The sequence below is a fragment of the Eucalyptus grandis genome, chromosome 6 (assembly GCF_016545825.1).
Source record: "Eucalyptus grandis isolate ANBG69807.140 chromosome 6, ASM1654582v1, whole genome shotgun sequence".
In the NCBI taxonomy this organism is placed as follows: Eukaryota; Viridiplantae; Streptophyta; class Magnoliopsida; order Myrtales; family Myrtaceae; genus Eucalyptus; species Eucalyptus grandis.
Window position 1 is genome coordinate 16,085,737 of NC_052617.1, and position 14,197 is coordinate 16,099,933.

Consider the following 14,197-nt stretch of genomic DNA (forward strand, 5'->3'; position numbering starts at 1 on the left):
GATGAATGCGTACATAGCACGGTTTGGGAACAAAGCCCGTCTTTTTAGGCCAAAAAATTTATTATATATGAAGCAACAGGTGATATGGTGATCTTAAAGGGACCATTTGCGTAGTGGATGAAAAGCTTTAGCTTTGAACGTCCATTTTGCGTTCAGCTTTCCCGAGCTCATAATTGAAGAAAGGAATATGTGAAGGACAAACCGCATTAATTGCGAAGCCCCCGTCCTCTCCTGCTTCTTCAATCATTTTAGTGGCCCCCCATTATTATTTTTTCTTTCCCCTTCCCTCACTTTTTTCAAATTCGTGTGGACCCAACTTTGCTGGGCATCACGATGATGATGGTCATTTGCATGTTCATCATCTTCGAGTTAACTAGGGTTTTAAGCAACCATTGTTTCTCACTTGATCCGCGGCATAAACATGGAAAATACAGCAACGTTCGAGGCGGAGATGCGTGTGGTATCTGAAGTTCGATCATTGCAGAAGACACCGGATATTATGTTTCACATGCAAGAGATAGCGAAACTCAAACCCTTGTCTTTTATATGTCTGCATGACCTCGGTCGCCGCGGATAGATTGGCTTTGCACCCTAGAGATATAATGTGAACACCTGAGTACTGTGCGCGCGTGTGCATGGAGAGAAAATATGATGATTAGGGTTTTCAGAATCGCCTCGGAATGAGGAAAATATGCGCGAATTGAACGGCAGAAGAAGCTGAGTCGGATGGATGGTTGTCCTTGCGCGACGACTGACTTTATTAATGAATTGAAATATCCGACAAATCCAAGACACATGGTGGTGATTTTTCTTTCGTGTTGTTACCGGGATGTGTTTGTTTTTTCTTAGGTTCCACGCATCGCCAACTTTTCTAGAATCCGAGGTTGCCCCACATTTCTTTCACCAAAGGTTTTTCTATCTTCTTTAACTTTCTGGTCAAAAACGCAGCGTGGTAAATCATGTTCACATCAGACGCCCTCGGGTTAACAAAATCAATTAGGTTTCTATTGCCATAAAACACCCCTAGGTTAACAAGATTAGATTATATTAGATCAAAAAATTAAATATCTTCATTATATTAGAGAGTAGACATTTAATTAAATGGAAGAATAACTATACGGTTTAGTTGTTCTACTTTCATTTTTATCCATCTTACTTCTTAGTAATGTTGGGTGGTCTTAAATCTCTCTCATCCAAAAAGCTAATTCAAAAAGTGAGATTTTCTCACACACTTATAAATTGATCAATAGCCTCTTTCACAATCAATATAGGATAACTTTTACAATCTCTCCCTCACATATTGGGCTCTAGGTCGAAGTCACAATAACCTCAGTATCTCGAATGACTATTGAGTCCGAGATCTAATATTAGTGTTGGGTGATTTTGAGCCTATTTTACCTAAAGCTAATTCAAATGGTAAGACTTTTCTCGTACTTATAAACGATCACCAATCCATTCCATAATCTCCTCAATGAGGTATGAGGGATAAACCACGATAATCTCTCTCTCACACAACGGGCTTAATTTAGAGCTAGAACAACCATTTTCAAGTGATCGTTGTGTCTAAACGTGTTGGTAATCTAAGCTCTAATACTAGTGTTGGCTAGTTTTAGAAATCTCTTACCTCAAAAAGTAAGCTCAAGGAGTGAAGCATTCATCTACACTTGTCGGTCGAGTGTGCTCTATCCTAGTTTGATAGCATTTGATATTTGACCTCTATTCAATACTATCTATGGACTATTCTAGGTTCCTAAATATAGAATATCAGTCGGGTGGGCCTCCATGCGATCGAGCACGGTCGAAAGCATGGGTCAAAGTTCCACACGGGTTATTCTCATCCAGGATCTCAAAAGGTGATGTTAATGTTTGATTAAAAGAGGGATAAGGATGGCGTTTGGCCATGCACTCTTGTCGGGATATCATTAGCAAGGAAACCATTGCGATGAGCGCTCTACTTTTAAGACGAGGGTTAGCGCGTTAAGGAACGAGAAGACTTTCCATGGTTTTGCTAGTTCCTAGAAGGACTCGAGAATCTAGGCTTTGGCCCGACAGGGGGATTAACTTGAAAATGGCGCGTTTTAAAAGGAAAATCTAAGTGATTAAGCAGATTCGGTACTTACATGTTTGAATTGTCACCAAAGATGAGAATTTTCTCAATCCGAGTCCGAGATTCGGGTCCCTCTTCTAGCAATGCAAAAGGTCACTGCCGTATGGTACAATCATTGTCAGGACAGTTGTTTAGAGTTTGGAACGAGGCCTCGTTCGATCTTATGATTAGGAATCCTCAAATGAATTCTCATTTCTAGAAATCTTATTCATTGGAATGAGATCTCTTTCGATGCATTTGGATTGCACAAAGTTTTGGCCTTCGAAGAAAAGAATATTTCTCACGCCCTCCCTCCCCCAATGGCGCTAGCGGACCCGAACCAGACCGACAGCAGCAGCGGCAATAAAGTTGGGTTTCTAATAATTTTGTTTCATTAGGAATGTAGCATTGGAATCTGATCCAAATTATTGCTAGGTAATCCCAATTTCGCACTCTTTTGAGAAATCCTATATTGTGTGGAACCAAATCCGATATTTCATCTCTCTCCAAGCATGAAAATCGTAAAATTAGAATCTTGCTTCGAAGAAATCCAATCTAGCATTGAACCAAACGACGAGGCGTAAGTGATATTGGAAAAAATACAAAAAATTCTCAAACTTATTGCAATTATGCCAATTTAGTCGTAATTTTTTAACTAATTTAGTCTCAAACCTTATAGATGTGCGATTCGATCTGTCCAGGCCCTGCCTCCCGTAATGGCTAGTGGGGGCAGCCCTCACCATGGCTTGGTGGGGCCCACCCCCTCACCATGGCTTGGTGAGGCTCACGCAGCCCCCTCACCTTTGACTAGTCGCCACTAACCCCGAGGAAGAAGAAGGAATAAGGAGAAAAAAGGAAAAAAAATTAAAAATTCAGAAAATAATAAAAAAAATTATTAAAAAATTATCCACGCCAATATTCATGAACGTAGCGAAGACGGGCTAGTATTCACGTTAGCGCTAGCCGAATTTGATCGGATAAATTGAATTGACATAATTATAAAATGTTTAGGATTGAATTGGCTAAATTTTTAAGATTAAGCGACATTATTATAATAGGTATAAGAATTTTTATAGTTCTCCCAAGATAATAGAGCCATCTCGGGGTTGTCCCCAAGGCCCCAAGAACCGTTCTTGTCCCCAAGGCCCCAAGAACTATCAATCAAACTTAATTAATCAATTTTGATGTGATTATCCATAGTTTACACAAGTAAGGACTCCTAACATTTGATAAAACCAATTTTTTTATTCTAAAGTGGAATACTAATGATAATTAAATTTGACGTGTTCATAAAAAAAACATTAAATAAACATAAAAATACTTCACTAGCTAAAACTACTTCAAGAATACTAATTATGGTAGAAAACAAAGAATAATATACATAAATCATCTTTTATATCTATTTATTACACGGTGTAGATTAATATGCATTGAACCTTTAAGTCGCTTGCCCTTAAAAGTAATTCTAGCTCCGTCAATGGAGAGAATCATCGTGCCATAGCCTGTGCGGTTCCAAAAGCTTAAATTTTCAAAGAATCGACCCATTTCACAAGCTGACGGTGCCGGGCGGCCCGTTTTCCTTGACCACCAAACGCGACAAGCGGCCTTCCGGGACGGCTGGATTCGGCCCATTTCACGCCGACCCTATGGGCCTTCTTTTTGCACAATTTTTAAGATCCTCTCAAACTTCGCTGCCCGACCTCTTTTTTCCCTCGCAGGCAAGGACGCATTTTCCGGTTAAGATAAACCACTCTCGTCTGTGGTTCATCCTCAAGCTTGGGAACCCATCTGCAGTTCTCGATCGACGCGCCAATCTATACACCCTTCTTTTCCACTCAGATGCTTTCCCTGCGCGTGGCGTCTCCTCAGCTCTTGGTCCACGAACGGTACGAAGTTTTCAAGGGAAGAGCTCGTTTCGCGGTGGTGCGTGCGGTGGAGGAAGACTCGAAGCAATTCGAGTAGACCAGGACAAGGCTCGCGAAGCCCTTCAGCAGCTCGACCAGCAGCTCCAGTCTCCTGTCCCAGAAGCGAACCCCGTCTCCAAAAGTCAAGGTATGCCCCTGTTCCGGTCTGAAACCGTGCAATCTTGTTCGTTTGTGAATTCTCTTCTTTCTCGTTTTCTTTTCTGAGTTTGCGGTGAGAACTTTTTGGTGGGGTTTTAATTACATGATTGTTCGGGGTTATCGTGAAGATGCTTCATATCGAGCCTGTGAAAGATGATTAGAAATTTATAACTATGTCGCTTGAATTATATGATGAGAAGTGAAAAACTTGCCTTTTTCTTTGTTTATCTGTATAGATAATCACAAGTTGAAAGGAACTAAAAAGCGGTGCGTATAGGCCGTTTCTTAACGGTATCTCCGCTACTGGCAGCGCTAAGAGAATTCTCACTGCTAGCGTACCAGTTGCTGCTGCATGTTCCATAAACATAGAGGACAAGGGAGATTGGAGATTTGGGCCGTGCTGGGGCTTCTTGCACTTATAGGATAGAGAAGAATGGTTGTCCATGGTTTTGGACCCACAGAGAAATTTGATACTTTCTTCTAAGCTTAAAATGCCTTGAAGACTGTATTTTGATTTGTCTTCCAGACATGTTAATAGGTCAACCGAGGAAAAGTTATTCTCTGAACAGTATAAAGTGGATATAATGTCAATGAAAGAATGTTATAGATTCAAGCCAAAATTGACGAATACGTTGCTTTTTTATAAATTCAGAACCTTTTAGAAGATTTCTCACCGCAACCTCCGTGGTACCGCCCACTGTGTAGTTTCGATTCTTGTTCCTGTGGCTTTACTCTCTTGAGTGTACTCTTGTCAAGCTGCGCATTTGGTGTTTGTGGCTTCATTTACACTGCTATAGTTGTGTCAAGGATAAGCATTACATAGACTTTTTGTGGGGATGACGACGAAGAAGGCAATTAAGTTTCAACCAGTAGCTGGGTCAAAAATTGAGTCTGATGTTGGAGTTTCAGGTCTTGGAATATCACCATTGCGCTGTGGCCATCACCTGGCATGTGTTAAATGAGTTTTTAAGAGTACAGGGTCCATGGCTGCAATCTTCAAGATGGTAGATACTCCAGTCTGTCCTTGGGATAATTGGATTGATTCACTGTATCTTGTCAGTGCCGACACTTTCTTGCGCCTGCTCTTGCTCCGTGATATGTTTGTTCTCTCATTGCAAATCCACAATACAGAACCATGAGAGATACTAAGTTTTAGCACATGGAAGATGTGGCCAATGGACTCTGACTGTAGCTAAACAGTCTATCGCATCTGATTTATGGTGTGGTGTGGTGGTATTCTGTTGTCTCGTGGTCTTGTTGTCGCGAACCCTTCACCATCATATAAGAAAGGATTTTTATGAAAGATGACTCTCTAACGTGATTTTATTTTCTTATGTGTTCTTGAACATCGCAGCTTCAGATGTGAGGCTGGCAAGTGACCAGACAACAGGAGAAGGCGGGATGGAGATTTCGGGATCTTTGCTATCGTACACAGCCGGCGGCCTCCTGCTCTTCACCTTCCTGTATAACCTGTTGTTCTACAGCGTCATCAAACCCTCCATAGACGGACCGGACTCTCCCCCAGAAACTCCCATCACAACACAAGCTTCAGAAGCCGCGGATTCACTGCAGTCGTCTCCGTTGCTGCTCGAAACTCCCTAATACATTCGCCTGTGACAAGGCGATCCGGTGCCAGCCAACAGAAAAACACACTTAGTCGAGCTACTTTCGAAATGCGCAACATCGGTAAATTAGGCAAGCATCACGCCTCTCCAGCTTTTATATTCCTACAGAGATATATCTGACTGTTCATTTTCTAAGGTCTATTTTCAACACCTGGAGATAACCAAAACCGAGTTGCCATATCCGCACTGCATCTCTACGCTTGTGCAGAAAACTTGGTTTTGCATCTGTATCGGACCAAGCCCACGCACGCAGGTCCGTGGGCAAGCTGGCCGGGCCTGCAGACATGTTCATGAATAATTTAGAGGGGATTAAAGAAAGAAAATAAGCCTTTTCCTTGAAAGGGCCGTCGAAGTGGTCCCCCTTGCTTGCCCTTTTGTCCTCGCGTGGATTCCCTCCCGTCTGTCTGTCTGTTCGGCTGCTGCGCTCGGCGTCAGAGGAATTCAAATTTCGCTTCTCCTTATTAAAATCGTATTTCCTAATCATGAGCAGCCTCTGACGTCTTTGTTCGCGTCGGTCCGCCACGCAACTGCCCCGCTCTTGATTTCTTTGACGGACCGATACATCTGATATTCAAGTCTTGAGTTTCAGGAGCTTTGAAACCCGTGATCGTTTCTGTTCGCGTGACGCTGACGCCCGCAAAACGTATTTAACGTATCTGACGTGCAACTAGGGTTGGTTCGTTTCCTAAAAACGTATTTTCAAAAGACTTTTTTTTTCCATCTTTCGACATTTAATTTGTTTAGGAAAATTAATTAACAGAAAATATTTTTCTTAATCAGTGAAAAATGCTTTCCAATTAAAATTTAATGAGCAAAATTATTTCCTCTTGAAATAATTGGAAGATATTTTTCAAAATATAATTAAATATCGATGCTTGAATCAAATTTTAGCTTGGCAAGAGTTGAGCATGATTTTATAATAGAACTTGGAACTTAAGAATCGAATCAGTGGAACCTATAGGTCCTAGGTTCCAAGGTATGTAGGGTAAATTCCACATTCTAAAAAATGAGAAACCTGTTTCAATGAATAAATTCTAGGTTTTTAGTTGGATGAACCTAGAACTTGTAATCAATTAATGAGTATATAACGTGAAAGTACTAGTTCGAGCTTCTATTTTAAAACTTTATTAATATTTATATTTTTCTTGTATCTTTGTGTTCGATGAATTGTAGTAGTAAATGATGGTCATTAAGAGTTTTAATTTAATGCAATCGTTCAATTAATCATATAGGTGAAAGTTAGGTAGACAATGGAATTGATCTCAGAACCCGTGATAAGGTAGGTTCTAAGTTATACAATATGTAGGACATATACCGGGTTCAAAAAAACAAAAACCCGTTTCAACGAAAGATTCGGGTTTCATGTGAAAACTATACAAAATTTGGAATCACTCACCCTTATGCAGGCACGAAAATGGCAACATCAGCTCCTAGATCTCAACGTTCAGATTAAGCCTTTGATGGCCAAGCTTGTGCTCGAGATCCCATCGCCCATGCTTGGGTCTATTAAAGCCAAGCCTGAAACTTGGTACCCAATGCTTCGGCACCCAAGCTATAGTCTATGAAAAGCAACTCGAGTACTTGACGCTTAAGCTTTGGTCTCAACCTTGAGGCTCGGGTCCACAAAAGCTATGTGTGGATTGTCTACACTCAAACTTGGGTCATTGGTTAAAGAAACATTTATTCTTACAAAAACATTTTAAAAATTTGAAAATTTTAATTATTTTTTTTTTATTTTTATGTAATTTTTCTTTTTCTTAGTTTCTTCGTTAGCCGGTTGGCCAATCGGGCGAGCTTGAGCCTCGCCATACTTAAAGAGGCTTGAGGCCTCACTAGATTCGCAAGCTTCAAGCTCACCCTAGGCTAGGGAGGCCTGAGGCCTCGCGAATCACAAAAGTTCGAAGAAACACATTGTTTTGACCAGAACACGGAAAGTTCAAAGAAACATGAGATTAACTAGCATAGCTTGACGTCCAAGGAGCTCATCCGTCTCTTTGAAATGAGAAGATAGGAGAAACTTAATGCAAGACGGTTTGGTTTTCGGCTTGGATCTCGATCCTCAATTTTTGATCTGGTTTTCAATCCTGGCTTTCCTATCCAATTTAGTCATGTCTAGGGAAAAAAGAACTGAACTGTATAATATAGGAAAAGAAAAATGGAACTATGAACCGAACTTGGTCTCATTAGAATTTGGAACAAGTGGAGCTCATCCATCTACTACAACAAGAAATGAGAAGATAAAAGAAGCAATGCGGATGGAACTGGATTTTTATGGCGAAACCAATGTTTCACCCCTAGTGCTCGCTTCTCCCACACACGAGCGAGTCGAATAAGGAATCTCTGTCGTGATCTGTAAAGTGAAATGACGATCGTGGAGCCGAGCGTTTCGAATCGCCACTCTTTTTCCAAGTGACCTTTCCTTTTATTGGCGGTTAAAAAATTAGACCGAAAACCGCCGCAACCCTAGTTGACCCCGGTCGGACCCCCCGGCTAGTCAAAATCCCGTCCAGGTTCAACGTGTCGTCGTAACCAAATTTGGGGTTTCGCGAAAGAGCCCACGCCCGCCACGCGCCTCATCTGGATCGTCAGGTCATTCCGGCGAGCGCGTGCGAAGGACGCGAGCGGGTTCGCGCCCACTTGCCCGTGTCAGGCACGTGACGCGGCGGCGCGTTAGCGGACCTCGAGCGAATTAGATAAAAAACACGAAAGGAGCCCCGCTCAAAAAATAAAATAAAATGAAGAAAAGGTCGATTTGGAGAGATGCACTCATATAATTTGATATAATAATAATCCCGCACTGAGGGCACTTCGCTTTTTCAGCTTCTCCATTACCACCACCACCACCACCACCCAATCTCAGATAATCTCATTCGCGCTCCGCGCCGCTTCCGCTTCCGCTTCGCTTCGCTGTCCCTCCGCTTCGAAACCCTAGCCGGCCGTGCCTTGGACGGGGGCGCCGAGGGAGGTTGTTGATCGGTCATGGCGACGGCGCTTGGAGCTGCGAGCACGGCGGTGCCGGGCGATCGCAGGGCGGCGGCGGCGGCGGCGTTCCGGAGCTTCACCGGGCTCAAGTCTTCGGGCTCGGTTCCGCTCGCGAGGCAGCTGAACGCGCTGTTGCTCTCGTCTGGCTCCTCCTCTTCTGCTCCCTCGAGCGCGTCGGTCGTGAGCCGTGTCGACGGTGAGTCCTGGTTCGCTCCTCTGGGTTCCGGGTTTTTGCTCGGGAATTGTTTGCATTTCCTGTCTGGATTTTAGTTCGTTGCCTTCTCTCTTGCTCGAATTGGCATTTTGCTGGCCTTCCCTTTGCATGTATTTGGAGACTTTGGAGATTTTGGGGGTCAAGATTGATTGGGAAATCGGTACAATGAAAATGAAAGACTGAAAGTTGGCAGCTTTTTCTCTTTTTGGTTTTCCTTTTGGGGTGTGTGGTTTAGGAAAGTTGAGGAGAGAACGCTGATTCTGCTTGAAACATTCTTGAAAAAAAAAAAAAAAATTGAAAAATGTGAAGAGCGCTGCTAAAGAAAATTGTTTTAGGCGAAAAATAGATTGCTTTTCCATTTTCACAATTATAGATCTCTTGCTTAAGGCACGCTGCCAAAAATCTTTTTTTTTTCATAAATTGCCAGCGATAGATATGGACTTGCACTCGGTAAGTTCCTACAGGGAGAACGTGCATCATCATAATCAAACTCTTGATAAACAACACCTTCCTTCTGTCAGACTAGGATTGTTAAAGCCATCTCTTTTGGCTTTGCAAGCTTAATTTGTATCTGTACTCGAATTCTCGGTGTTCGACTTACTGCATGGGTTAATTAGTACTCCGGGATCACTTTCCTTTTTGCATCTTTGTTCTTCATCTTGCTTTTATCCATAAATTTGAATAATGTATAAACAATGGGGAAGACCAGATGCATCCTCTATCTTGACAGGAAGCTATTATGACTTGAATTTTTGCTTTCTAAGTAGCAGATAATTTATGCCTCTTTCTTCATGAGTTTTCTTAACAATGTGCAGCCAATAAAGCCTGAAACTGCTGCTGAGCCTAAACGTAGCAAGGTTGAAATAATTAAAGAACAAAGTAATTACATAAGGTACCCTCTCAATGAGGAACTGCTGACAGATGCCCCCAACATAAATGAATCTGCTATCCAAATCATCAAGTTCCATGGGAGCTATCAACAGTACAACAGGGACGAACGTGGGGGAAGATCATATTCGTTCATGCTTCGTACAAAGAACCCCTTTGGAAACGTTCCCAACCAACTTTATTTGGTCATGGATGATCTTGCTGATCAGTTTGGAATAGGAACACTTCGTTTGACTACAAGACAAACATTTCAGCTCCATGGAGTCCTGAAGAAGGACCTCAAGACAGTGATGAGCACGATAATTATGAACATGGCTCAACTCTCGGTGCTTGTGGAGATCTCAACCGAAATGTTCTTGCCCCTGCTGCCCCATATGCGAGAAAGGATTACAAATTTGCACAAGAAACTGCGGAAAATATTGCTGCACTTCTTACACCGCAGTCGGGTTTCTACTTTGATATGTGGGTAAATGGAGAAAAAATCACCTCAGATGAACCTGCTGAGGTTGTTAAGGCTCGAAACGATAATTCTCATGGAACAAACTTCCTGACTCCCTGAGCCAATTTATGGAACTCAATTCTTGCCCAGGAAGTTCAAAATTGCTGTTACTGTGCCCACAGATAACTCGGTTGATATCTTTACAAATGACGTTGGAGTTGTTGTCATCTCTAATGAGGAGGAGAGCCTCAAGGATTTAACTTATATGTAAGATGACTCGTGTTTCTATTGGATATTGACTGACATTTTTTTTTCTTAAATGCTTTTTTTTTTAATTGCATAATTGTGATATTTTCTTTTGCAGGTTGGTGGTGGTATGGGAAGAACGCATAGGGTGGAGACTACCTTTGCCCGCCTGTCAGAACCTTTGGGTTACGTACCAAAAGAGGACATTTTGTATGCAATAAAGGCTATTGTTGTTACACAGAGAGAAAATGGGAGAAGAGATGATCGCAAATATAGTAGAATGAAATATTTGGTTAGTTCTTGGGGAATTGAAAAGTTCAGAAGCGTTGTTGAGCAGTATTATGGCAGAAAATTTGAGCCAATTCGTGAATTACCAGAGTGGGAGTTCAAGAGTTACCTGGGATGGCAGAAGCAGGTGTGTGTATTTTTCATTGTTTGCTATCATTTTCTTATTCTGAGGGATCTTGATATCTGTTGCATTCTGATAATTCTGTGTCCTATATCTGGCCTTAACATTCTTGTACCATGCTTGACCCATATGATCTCTGATTTGTGATTCTCAAATGTTTTTGGCAGGGAGATGGTGGTTGGTTTTGCGGGCTGCATGTTGATAATGGACGTATTGGGGGGAATATGAAAAAGACACTAAGAGAGATAATAGAGAAATATAATCTCAATGTTCGTCTCACACCAAACCAGAATTTAATATTGTGTGATATACGGAATGCGTGGAAGCGTCCTATCACAAAAGCTCTTGCACAGGGTGGTTTTCTGGTAAGTTGCGTTGGAGATACTATTCTCACTCTGGTGTTAGTGTTATGTGATGATTTAATATCCTTTTAAGAAATTTGTCCACTCTAGTTAAGAACATCTCATTTCCATTTGCATGTTGTTTCAGTAGCATAATCACGGAAGGTATGTGCTTTTGTGCGGGATAAAAATCTGTAAACAGAGCGATGCTTTTTCAAATCACTGTGTTGATATGTGCACAATTGAGTCCGCTTGTATGGCTATTTAAGCTGTGCTTGGAGGTTTTAAGGATTCCAGTGCCGTCAGTAAGAAATTTCTCTCAAGGAGGAGTCCCTTTTGCTCCCTAAAGTTGAATACGACATGGAAACTGTTTATTATATGGTTGCAACCTCCCAGAGGACATTGCTGTTGACTCTAGATCCAGACATTGTCTTTGATATTATGACACTCAGAGATTGTATAATTTCACTGCACAATAATAAGAAAGTTGTGATTGTGGACAGGAACCTAAATACGTGGACTCTCTCAATATAACTGCAATGGCGTGCCCCTGCATTGCCTCTATGTCCATTGGCAATAACTGAAGCTGAACGAGGAATACCTGATCTACTTAAGCGGGCTCGAGCTGTATTTGATAAGGTATATGACCACCCATTCATGACAGCTCAGTCGTGTAATGCCATATTATCGCAGTTCAGTATCTGAAAGGTTCGTTGGCACTGGCGTTGTAGGTTGGTCTTAAGTACAATGAATCTCTTGTGATAAGGGTAACTGGCTGCCCTAACGGCTGTGCTAGACCATACATGGCTGAACTTGGACTTGTTGGTGATGGTCCTAACAGTTACCAGGTACGTCTTACACTTTCTCAATGCCTTATATCTCCTGAAAACTATCAGAATAAACTCATTTTAACCTTTAATTTGTGTGGAAAAACAGATTTGGCTCGGAGGGACACCAAATCAGACATCAATAGCAAGAACTTTTATGAATAAGGTTAAAGTTCAGGATCTCGAGAAGGTTTTTGAACCTCTTTTCTACTATTGGAAGCGTAAGAGACAATCCAAGGAATCATTCGGCGACTTCACTAATCGTGTGGTTAGCACCAAATAATTACAGCTTGCCAATATTTTATAGTTTTTTTTATCAGATTAGGAATATTTTTAGCCAATATTTGTCAAGAATGAGATTGTATGATCTGTTATTACGTCCTTTCTTTTCCTTAATTGTGGGCTAGCCAATTTTCTTTAACGGTCTTGTTTTCCACCAGGGATTTGAGAAGCTTCAAGAGTGGGTTGACAAGTGGGATGGTGTCATAAAGGCACCTGCGCGCTACAACCTGAAGCTATTTGCTGATAAGGAGACATACGAGGCCATGGAAGAACTGGCAAAGGTGCAGGACAAAAGTGCTCATCAATTAGCCATAGAAGTAGTCCGGAACTTTGTCGCTGCCCAGCAAAATGGGAAGGCTGAGTGAGATAGCAGTTCAAATCGATCTTTTTAATGCCTGCCTCACCAATGCCGAGTTGAATAAGAAGATGATCTACCGTTTTGTCTATGTCGTTACCATACAGTAACGGCTCCTGTCGAGTAGATGCAGTGCGAGGTGTCGTTGTTTTTTTATCTCTTACTTCCATCAGTTTGTTTTTCCAGCTTTTGCAAGACCTCGAGTCGGTGTAAACAATTGAGTTTTCTTTTCCCTTTTGTAATTTCCTTTCACTCGAGTAATCAAATTTCTTCTGTTGCCTGTAGCTGCTTTGTATGATTCACCTTGTATGCTGGTTGGCTTTACACATAAGCTTGTCGGTGATCGAACACCGCACCAAAACCCGTGGGCCTTATTATGGGGATTGTACTGCGGCGGCCGGCAACATGCGTGGGATGCAGTTCGGTCGAATCGCATCATCTTTACATGTTGCAACTCTTTCAGAACATTGTAAAATTTCATGTATGTTTTCGCAGAGTTACTACGATAATGAGTTGGTTCTGGCGACACGCAGTAACTGTTTATACATGAAAGCTGGTTGTTGAATGAGTCCAGACCTAATGCAAACTGGCCGCTGCTACTAAGTCGGATGGGTAACGCTTTGCCGTGGGGAAAATCTCTACTGGCCAGAGCCAATTGCCAGTCCTGAGTGAATTTGGATAATGCAATTCCGAAGAAGATATGCATCTAAAGTATTCTCTCCTTCGAAATTCACTGCCCGACAAGTACCGACGATCACACCCGCGCAAGTAGAAAGGATAGCCCGACGTCGAAATCAATATTCAAGTTGGAAAGCAACAGGAAAGTGTGACTCAGACGAACGAAGCGGACTTAGATAGAATGGTGATCGATTAGTCCCAAGATAGCAAGAAATTAGAATACCAGGTTTTACAAACATATCATCATTCCCAAATCAACACGAAAGCAAGAGGGGTAAAAAGGAGTTGCCAAATTCCTGACCCTCATTTGCGGCACACGCGAGCGGTGGGCATTGTCACGCAAATAGGAGCATACTTCTTCTTGGCCTCGGGAGTCCCTCTCCTTGGCTCCTCTTCCTCCTCAGCAACAGCGGCCCTCGCGACGGCGCATGCGGCTGCGGCTGCAGCAGCGAAGACCAAGTCCCTCCTCCCGTTGGCTCTCTCTTCCTTGGTGGCATCGACTTCAAGGCTGGCCTTCTCGGCCTCGGTGGCTCTCGAGGCCTTGGCCACGAAGAGCCCCCTCGAGACCTTGGCCGATGGGAGCTTGCCGACCACAGCCGACGAGCCGGCGAGGAAGGAGGCTGTCATGGTCATGGAAGCCATTGCTGCTGTTGCAAGCGTCGTTGGGTGAGCGTTTCGCTTTCTTTCTCAGCTTCTCTCGACTTGCAACTTTACGTTTGTGGGGGAGGGAATTGTTATTATTTGAGGGTCGAGCAGGATGGC

The 14,197-nt window shown here is 42.5% G+C and overlaps 2 protein-coding genes across 2 annotated transcripts; one reads left to right on the forward strand and one right to left on the reverse strand.

Moving 5' to 3' along the window:
* Window positions 1-8,753: 8,753 nt before the first annotated feature.
* On the forward strand, window positions 8,754-13,041 carry LOC120294343 (sulfite reductase 1 [ferredoxin], chloroplastic-like). Its single transcript, XM_039314396.1, is given in 13 exon segments — window positions 8,754-8,853; window positions 8,942-8,952; window positions 9,786-10,167; window positions 10,170-10,410; window positions 10,412-10,533; window positions 10,536-10,564; window positions 10,662-10,958; window positions 11,120-11,317; window positions 11,797-11,841; window positions 11,843-11,932; window positions 12,025-12,141; window positions 12,230-12,388; window positions 12,561-13,041. Coding segments are annotated over 13 exon segments (1,998 nt in total). The 3' UTR covers window positions 12,768-13,041.
* Window positions 13,042-13,584: 543 nt separating this feature from the next.
* LOC120294626 (photosystem II 5 kDa protein, chloroplastic-like) lies at window positions 13,585-14,197 on the reverse strand. The gene has a single exon (XM_039314931.1). It carries the CDS (start codon window positions 14,075-14,077, stop codon window positions 13,739-13,741), a length of 339 nt encoding a protein of 112 aa, XP_039170865.1. The 5' UTR covers window positions 14,078-14,197; the 3' UTR covers window positions 13,585-13,738.

Bases quoted from the DNA above. Each gene is read 5' to 3' on its own strand.
- LOC120294626 (XM_039314931.1), bottom strand. From the start codon at position 14,077: ATGGCTTCCATGACCATGACAGCCTCCTTCCTCGCCGGCTCGTCGGCT.